Below are 10,062 nucleotides of genomic sequence, written 5' to 3'. Positions count from 1 at the left end.
TTCCTTCCTTCCTTCCTCCCTCCCTTCCTCCCTCCCTCCCTCCCTTCCTTCTTCTCACTCTCTCTCTTTCTCTCTCTCCTTTTATCTTCCTCTATGTCTGTCTTCTTTCTTTCTTTTTTGAGACAGAGTCTCACTCTGCCACTCAGGCTGGAGTGCAGTGGTGCAATCACAGCTCACTGCAGCCTTGACCTTTTCTCCTGCCTCCACTCTCAAATAGCTGGGACTAAAGGCATGTGCCTTCATGCCTGGCTAATTTTTAAATTTTATTCTGTATGAGGGGGTCTCATTTTGTTGCCCAGGCTGGTCTTGAACTCCTAGGCTCAAGCGATCCTCCCTCCTCAACCTCCCAAAGTGTTGGGATTACAGGCATGAGCCAATGCACCAGGCTGCAAACATCATTCATAATAGGGAAAAATCTGAAGCATTCACTTTAGAATCAAGAACAAAATAAGAATTTGCATGATCACATTCAAGATTACTGGAGATCTCAGCCGTAAAATAAAATAAGAAAGGCAAAATCATTGGAAATAAAGGAGCAATCTGTGATTATTAACAGTGATGTGATTGAATAGAAAACCCAAGTGAAGTCAGACAAAATAATTAGAAATAATATTAGGATTTATTAATATATTTCATCCCTGTACACCCACAGCACACAAGTAGAAAACATATATATTTTTAAAAAGATATCATTTACAATAGCAAATAAAAACTACCTAGAAATTGATGTGACAAAAGATTTATAAGACCTATATGTAGAAGTTTAAAATATTTATTAGAATTCATTAAAGTCCATTTTAAGTGTTCACGAGTAAGAAGGCTTGGTATTATTTTTAAAAATTCAACTGTTTATATTGAAACAATTAAAATATAATTTCAATGAAAAAGCCAAATTAGTTTTCCATGTAAAATCTGACAAGATGTTTATAAAATTTATATAGATTGATAAAAGGCCAAGAATAGCCAAGACAGTTCTACAGATAAAAAATAAGTTGATAAATGTTGCCCTATTAGATATCAAGACTTAGAAAACTGTATTAGTTAAGAGATTGTAGTACTGTATTCACAATAGCAAAGACATAGAATCAACCTAAATGTCCATCAGTGGTAGAGTAGATAAAGAAAATGTGGTACACATACACCATGGAATGCTAGGCATCCACAGAAAAGAACAAGAAAAGATCGTGTTCTTGGCAGGAACATGGATGGAGCTAGAGGCCATTATCCTTAGCAAACTAATGCAAGAAAAGACAACCAAATACCACATGCTCTCACTTATAAGTGAGAGACAAATGATGAAAACACATGGACACATAGAGGGGAACAGCACACACTGGGGCCTATCAGAAGGTGGAGTGTGGGAAGAGGGAGAGGATCAGGAAGAATAACTATTGGGTATTAGATTTAATACCTGGATGATAAAATAGTCTATACAACAAACCACCATGACACAAGTTACTTGTGTAACAAACCTGCACATGTACCTCTGAACTTAACAGTTAAAAAAAGAGAGAGATTGTTGTACTGGTACAGGGATAAACAAATCTTGGGATAGAATGGAAAACTTGAAATAGCCTTGCACTTGGTATAATTGTAGATAGTATTTATATTGCATGTAGATAGTGTTTATATGGCATGTGGACGGTGTTTATATGGCATAAAAAGTATTGTAGATAATATTGTATGTAGATGAATAGTATTGTAGATGATGGAGCACAGGAAAAAGGAACTTTTCAATAAATGGTAATATAAGCGTTTATACAATATATAGTTTATAGATATATATACACATATATGTACAAAATAGACTTGTATCTCATATCAAATGTAAAAATCCTGTCCATATATATTTAGAATTTGAAAGTGAAAAACAATAATGTTAAAATGTATAAAAAATTTAGAAGTAAGAATATGAGAATATCTTTGTGTATGTCTGTGTGTTTCCATATAACTTTTTATCAGTACATCTGCATATCCAGTATTTTGCCTAGAACCTTACTTTTGGCATAACTTTAACAGATATAGGAAATAATAATGAAAATGTCTTATAATCCCGGGTAGGAAAATATTTCTTAAACAATTGTTTAAAAATGCTAACCCACAAAATAAAAGATTGATAAATTCTACCATATTAAAGTTATGTAATTTTGTGCATCTAAAGCAATGGTTTCCAACTGGGAGTAATTTTGCCCACAGTGACACAGTTGCACTCTCTGGGGATATTTTGGTTGTCCCAGCTGGAGAGGGATGGGTTACTGGCATCTAGTGGATAGAGTCCAAAGATGCTGTTAAACATCTTACAATGCAAAGGATAACCCATACCCCACAACTAAGAATTATATCAATAATTCTGTGGTTGTGACACTGTGACCTAAACATACTATTAAAAAATAAAAAGATGACAGTTATCTTAGAATAAAATGTTTTCAATATATATAACCAAAAAAGAAGCAAATAAACAAAAACCAGTAACCAGAAGTTTAAAAGTATTCATAGAAATAAATTGAAAAAAAGATTGACAAGTAGGAAAATGGTTGAACAACATGAACAAGCATTTAATCGAAAAGGAAACAAATATGGTCAAAAATGCTTATTCGTGTTGTTAATCAGAAAAAATTATACTAAAATGAGATATCATTTATAACCCCCAGTTGACAAAAATTAATAAGACAGTATGAAGTACTATAGCAAATGTGGATTAAGAGGAACATTTATATATTCCTTATACTCAAGCTAAAACACAAAGAGGAAAAATGAATGATGTAAAGAGGAAAAAGCACCTGTGATTTCTGAGACACTGTCAAACAGATGAGCATACTGTAACTGAAGTCACAGTGGAAAAGAGATCACCCAGTTCAAGAAAGAGAAAGAGAACATGGCTAGAAATTTCGGAAGCTCTTTCATGTGCTTCATTCCATTTATAAATTCTTCAATCCCCACATCCATAGCCATTATCTTATATTTTATAATAATCACTTCCTTGCTTTTTTAAGAACTAGTTTTGTCTATAATCCATTTTGAGTTCATTTATAAATGAGTTGTAAATTTCACATAGCTTTTTATTATTTTGCATATGGGATGTCCAATTGTTCCAACACCACTTACGAAAAAACCTACTCTTTCATCAACGAATTGTTTTTGCACCTGTCTTAAATTAAATGGTCCTGTTTGGCTAGAGCACAAATTTCTGCAGTAGCTGTTTCTACAATCTCTACTCCATTCCACTGGTTTAAATAACTATCCCTTCACCAATCCTACCTTGTCTTGATTAATATAGTTTTTAGTAAGCTTTCAAATTGAGTAGGGTATTTCCTACAGCTTTATTCTTCTTTTATCATACTTCTTTGGGTTATTTTAGTTCATGGGCCTTCCATATAAATTTTAGAATCCACTTGTCTATAGCTGTAAAAATTCTGCTGATATTTTGATTATAGCAACAATAAATTGATACATCAATTTGCAGATAATTGACCACCAACATGATATTTCTCACCATTTATATAGTTTTAAAATTTCTTTAATTAAGATTTTATAGTTCTCCCTACACAAATTCTATAGGATTTTAGGTTCTACAAAATTATTTCATTTGTTTGGAGCTAATAAATTCTGTGCTAACCAATGTTTCTTGCATCCTGTACTTTCACTTTGTGATCTCCTTTTGCTCAAGAAAATCTTTCAGTAGTTCTTTCCATGACAATCTATACATGCAAACTCTCCTAGTCTTTTCATGTCTAAAAATGTCTATTTTACCAGCACTGTAAATAATAGTTAACCTGGTTCTAGAAATGAAAAGGGAACATTATTTTCACTGAGAACCTTGAAAATACCATCTTTTGGCATCTAATGCTATTGATGAGAAGTTGATGATAGTATAGATGACATTCATTTGAATAAAGTTAATCTTTTTCATCTAAGATTTTTAAAGATTGTCTGTTTATCTTTGGTGTTCTGTAGTTTCACCATAATGAATCTGGGTGTGAACTGAATTATACGGTCTTGAATTGAATTCTAGTATCTTGATTCATACTTAGAATTTGTTTCCATTTCTGAAACTTGTGTTTTTCCTCATTTTTGAAAAATGTTCAGCAATTACCTATTCAAATATTTTTTCCTTCACCATTCACTCAATTACCTTTTTCTGGAACTACTAGTAGATTAATGTGGAAGCCTCTTAATCTAACATACCCTTATTTTATTTTTATTAAATGTCATATATTTGTTACACTGTATAAGGTAGGTATTTCTCACTATTATTTTCCAATTCACTAATATATTCTTCAAACATGTCCAGGCTGGAATTGTACTCTGGAATTTTCCCATCTATTGTACTCATTATTTAAAGTATAATTTTTCACGTATGTGCAATTGCTTCCATTTCATATTTACTTATTCTTATTTCATTTCTGTCCATCTTTATTTATTTCCTTATCTGTTTTAATGACAGTATCACCTTCCCTTATGTTGTTAGTATTATCAACATCATTTTTAAGGGCTTTGCCAGAATATTCTAGTTAGAAATATCAGCTGGAGTAAGTTCGCTTTCTAATAATTAATTTTGTTCACAGCCTTTGCAGCATTAAATATTATCACATTTTGAAATTCTGGTTATTAGGAAGACTCGGGGTTTTTTGTTGTTAATTTGCTTTTTTTTTTTTTTAAATTTTTTAAATTCTTTTACCTCCCCTGTCTTTTGTCTCTCTCCCTCTCTGTGCATATGTATCCCCCATCTTCTGTTTGGTTTAGGTATTGTCTCCATTCAGCCCTCCAGGTTCTCAATCTAGAGCTAGAACTTAAAATAAAAGTTTGGGGGCCAGGCACGGTGGCTCACGCCTGTAATCCCAGCACTTTGGGAGGCTGAGGCAGGCGGATCACCTGAGGCCAGGAGTTCCAGACCAGCCTGGTCAACATGGTGAAATCCTGTCTATACTAAAATTACAAAAACTTAGCTGGGTGTGGTGGCATGTGCCTGTAATCCCAACTACTCAGGAGGCTGAGGCAGGAAAATTGCTTGAACCCGGGAGGTGGAGGTTGCAGTGAGCTGAGATTGCACCATTGCACTCTAGTGTGAGCGACACAGTGTGACTCTGTCTCAAAAAAAAAAAAAAGGAAAAGTTTGGCTATTTCCCTTATCGACGTGGTATATCTAAGCATGAAACTAGAAGGCTAGGCTCACACTTATTACCATTTGTGAGGATAAGTCTGTGCTCTTCTTTTCTTAGTACTTGAAATAGATCCCTAAGTGGCACTATGAAATTGTATATATATTGGAGGTGGGAAGGTGCAGGGATGGTGTTTGCAATCTTCCTTCATGAGTGAGAATAAACCCAGTCTCTGGCTTCAAGTGCAGTTAAACTGGATGAGCCTCTGTATTAAGTGGAGCACTTTTACTCCACTTTATATTGCATACCAAACCCCGACACAGTCATTTCCTAACTAGGAGCCGTGCAGGATCGTAGACTTATGATTTTATAATTCTTTCTCTTTTTATCCATGACAATGTCCATCCACTATTTGAGATAAATTGTCAGTTTAGTTTTCTCTTTTTATAATGTATTCATTATTGCTGTGTTTTGATCAGAGAGCAATCTTTCATGTATTGACCTGAAAGTCTCCATCATTTCATTTACAATCTATTTTTATGCCTAGATTGCATGACACGTGGATATTTTTACAAAGTTCACCTTTTAGTAATATTCAGAAATAATACACAGCGTGTAGAATAAACTGCAGAGGATATAGCATTTAGATGTCCCAGTGAAATCTTCACAGGAGAGAAAAGTAACAAAAATGCACATTTAAAAGATTGTATTCAAAACATTATATTGTACCTCATAAATACAGATAATTATTATTTGTGAAATAAATTTTTAAAACCTTGCCAGCCATCAAACCAAAATGAATAAATAAATAAAAAATAACAGTTTATATTACCTTAACGCAACCTTCACTGTTGATTAAAAATAAAGCTTTCTTTTGGCTTAAACATTTTCTAACAAAGGCACCATGATAATAAAAAAATTCCACCTTGTTCCAGAGGAAATCTCTTAAATCAAATAAAGAGGTTACTTAAATCAAATAAAAAGCCTGTAAGTCATACATACGGATAAATGGCTTCTTTAATGTTTCCAAAAATCTGTTTCCCGGTCATTATAATGGTCAATTGCGTTGTCAATTCTATAAGACAGCCTCCAGGATCACACTAGTAAGAAGCAAGATGGGAGAAAACAGAATTGAATGATCAAAAAGATGGAAATTTGCAACACCTAAAGGAAACCCTAAACCGTAAGATTAGAATCTCAAGGTTTTGGTTGGAAGGGGTAAGATATATTTAGTCCAATAGTTCCAAACCTGATCACAGACCAGTGCCAGGCTAGCTGCATTAGATTCATCTATGAACTGTGTTAAAAAACACAGATTTCTGGGTCTCATTCTTAGAAAATTCTGAGTCTTTATATCTGGGTTAGGGTTGGGAATTGTTATATCTTCCATTCTCCAAAATTTGGAAACCATGGATCTGTTCTAACTCTACTACCTACAGTGGAACCATTTCTACAGAAAGTAATTAGTCTTCCTTTGCAGGAAATTTTTAGGAATAAAGACTTTATGTCATTTTATGTCTCATATTCTATTGCCAAACTATAGGCAAAATGTAAATTCTTGCTCAAAAATAAACTGAGAAGTTTATCAAATGACAGGATTCATCTGTGAGCAATACTCTCTATGGATACAGTCGGTGTCTAGATGTCTTTTGTAATTTTTTAGATGCGAATCAGTGCTTGGCACACAGAAAGTGGTTAATACTGAGGTATTGAAGCTACACACCTCACCTCACCTCACAAGGAAATTCTTACCTCTTCACTTCTCCACTCATCAAATAAATATGTGTATTTTCCAGGATAGCCTACGAACTTCCCTTTAAAGAAAGCTACGTAGAAGCAGGATGAGTAAAAATTTACAAACTGAAACAGGAACATTTTCAAGGTAAGACTGCTCTCATACTCCTGGTATGTTCGAGGAATTTCTATTAAGCAAAAAAAAAAAAAAAAAAAAAAATGTTTAGTGCATCTTCTTATTTTTCCTTGAACTTCGTACTCCCTGGGAGAAGTGAACATCAAGTAACTACAGATTTGTGTTAGATTTTCTGTTACACACTTTGTATTAAACTAACCACTGGAAAAGCCTAGGAAGCTGTTGTTACCACAGTCAGAGAGACAGCATTCTTGTCTTGGGGTTACATTCAAACCCAGATGATATGGTTTGGCACTCTGTCCCAAGTGAAATCTCATGTCAAATTGTAATTCCCACGTGTCAAGGGAGGGACCTGGTGGGAGGACATTGAATCATGGGGGTGGTTTCCCCCATGCTGTTCTCTTGGTGGTGAGTGAATTCTCAAGAGAGCTCATGGTTTTATTTATTTATTTATTTTTGAGATGGAATCTCACTCTGTCACCCAGGTGGAGTGCAGTGGTGTGATCTTGGCACACTGGAACCTCTGCCTCCCAGGTTCAAACAATTCTTCTGCCTCATCCTCCTGAGTAACTGGGACTACAGACGTGTGCCACCACGTCTGGCTAATTTTTTTGTATTTTTAGTAGAGACAGGCTTTCACCATGTTGGCGAGGCTGGTTTCAAACTCCTGACTTTGTGATCCACCTGCCTCAGCCTCCCAAAGTGCTGGGATTACAGGTATGAGCCACCACACCTGGCCAATTGAGAGCTAATGGTTTGAAAGTGTGGCACTTCCCCATGTACTCTCTCTCTCTCCTGCTGCCTTAAGAAGAAGGTGTTTGTTTCCCCTTTACCTTCCACCATGATTGTTAAGTTTCCTGAGGCCTCACCAGCCATGTGAACCGTGAGTCAATTAAACCTCTTTCCTTTACAAACTCCCCAGTCTCAGGTAGTATCTTTATAGCAGTGTGAAAACGAACTAATACACCAAATAAGAAACTTATGCTCATCTCCAAACACTATCTGCTATCCTATAAGCCACTAGAACTCATCTGTTTACAATCAGGTTTGAAGAAAATAAGCTCACATCAAGGGCGGGGATGATTTCCAACAGAATTGTGTTGCCCTCTCATGAATTCAATGGCTATATTAATTTTGAAAATAATGTGATTAGCAAATAGTGGCAGAAATAGTACACATTTTCCCTCTCCTTTATTTAAAATGCATGATCATGATCTGTCATTTAATGAATTCTAAAGATAACAAACTATTAAATTATCTTCACTCTGCAATAGAGGGTCATGAAGCACAAAAATGTAGAAAAGTATGTTTTCCTGAGCTGATGATCTCCCAGTAGCATGAGCTGATCCAGCCAAATCATGACACTTTCAGCAATACTGAAAGTATCACAAAATATTTTAAAGACACAGATAACTCCCCCATTTTAGTGAAATGTAGCTGTATTCCCACAAAACCTGTAATGTGAACTTGAATGACTTTTTTTTTCCCACTGAGGAAAATGGTGAGTTTTTAGGTGCTTTTAAAAGCAATTTATCTGCTGTGATTTTCTCACTGTTGACAGCAGAAGTAAAAATGAGAGAGAACTCTACATTTGAAGATAGTATATCATGAAAGTCTCATCTCAGTGCTCATTCCAGAGCTGACTGAATAATGTGGTCTTTTGCTTGACATCGGCCATGATGTCTATGTACAACAGATTCAAAGGAGCTTGAACCCTGGAGTGAACACTAAGAGAAGAGGCTGATGCCTTCATTTGAGTCTCCGATCTTACTGCTAACTTGCCAGGAAAAAGAGCAAAAGCGACTGTGCTCTGTGCCGCTGTACCTAACTCAATCTCTCACTTAACCTGTGATCCCTTTCAATTACTTTCCCCGTGGCTTTAAGTAGAAATTTTAATATTTTAACAAGAAAATAATCCAAGTTCTATGAGATGGCAGTAGAAAAGAAAAGCACTAAAATTTAGATTTATTTAGGAGAAGCTGACTTTTCTGTTTTTTCAGAATAACTTCCAAAATCAATACTTTCTAAGAACCATACACATGAAATAACAATTATCTGTGTCTTCAGTAAAGTGATTATTTTTCTTAGGATTCAACTAGACCCATCAAGGGAGAATTAAGACAAGAATTCTCAGAAAGATAAATTTCTGAGTCCAAATTCTTATATATTTTTTTCAGTTCTTTTTGCTGCTTCCGTTATAATGGACCTTGAATTGTGGCTCTTAAGCAATTTTGAAATAGCAGATATGAGTCTACCTATAGAGAAAAATTGCCTTAAAAGGTACTCTTTAAAAATGAACTCCTGGGGAGCTGATCCAAAATAGACATATAGCATCAATAAGAATCATTCTTCAGAATCACACTAATGATTTGGCGAGCTTACCCATTTTTGTGATCCACGCAGATATCTTTTCATAAAAGAAATTCAAGATCAAGATGACAATAAAGTTCAAGCATGATCCTGTGAGTGATGTGGTTATCTGAGGAGTAAGGAAGCTTTTGACCTGCTTTAAGGATGCATCACTTTCCATGAAACTAGCAAATGTAGCAAAGACTGACAGGCGGTACACAATTACAGCTACCATACTGGTGACGACAAGAGACATCTGGGAAAGGAAAACAAAGAACTGCTATTTGGGTCTCTGCATCTCTGTTAGGAATACATATCTAACATATTGATTATTCTGTTAATCTCATTATATGAAGTTTAGCAGGTCTCATGTGCAAAGCAAACTAAGTCAGTCTCTCTTTCCCTAGATGGCAAGATGTGAACACTGGCAAGGTAAAAGGGTTAAAGATAAGGCATATACTAGCTGCTGGTTAAGTCTAAAAGAAACGTCTTCACTGTTCATCCTCTAGGCTTATCCTTTAGTAGGGAGTAGCAACCTATAGTAGAAGGCCAAATCCTGCCTGTGGCCTTGCCTGATCTTATATGGTCCTTAAGTTAGGAATGTTCTTTTGCATTTTTTTCTTTTTAGACAGAGTCTTGCTCTGTTGCCCAGGTTGGAGTGCAGTGGCGCAATGTTGGCTCACTGCAAGCTCCGCCTCCCGGGTTCAAGCGATTCTCCTGCCTCAGCCTCCTTAGTAGATGGGA

General features: G+C 35.4%; 1 protein-coding gene across 1 annotated transcript in view; it reads right to left on the bottom strand.

Moving 5' to 3' along the window:
• ANO5 (anoctamin 5) overlaps positions 1 to 10,062 on the bottom strand; it is a 72,242-nt gene that overhangs the window by 17,495 nt on the left and 44,685 nt on the right. Inside the window, exons 14-16 of the mRNA XM_011937528.1 lie at positions 9,352 to 9,574; positions 6,852 to 7,021; positions 6,102 to 6,199 (exon numbers count right to left, since the gene is read on the bottom strand). Coding sequence (XP_011792918.1) covers positions 6,102 to 6,199; positions 6,852 to 7,021; positions 9,352 to 9,574 — 491 coding nt within the window. The remainder of the gene's footprint in view (positions 1 to 6,101; positions 6,200 to 6,851; positions 7,022 to 9,351; positions 9,575 to 10,062) is intronic.

Source organism: Colobus angolensis, unplaced genomic scaffold, assembly GCF_000951035.1.
Source record: "Colobus angolensis palliatus isolate OR3802 unplaced genomic scaffold, Cang.pa_1.0 Scaffold164, whole genome shotgun sequence".
Taxonomy (NCBI): Eukaryota; Metazoa; Chordata; class Mammalia; order Primates; family Cercopithecidae; genus Colobus; species Colobus angolensis.
The sequence above is the reverse complement of the archived record's forward strand: the minus strand, read 5'-3'. Positions and strand labels throughout refer to the sequence as shown.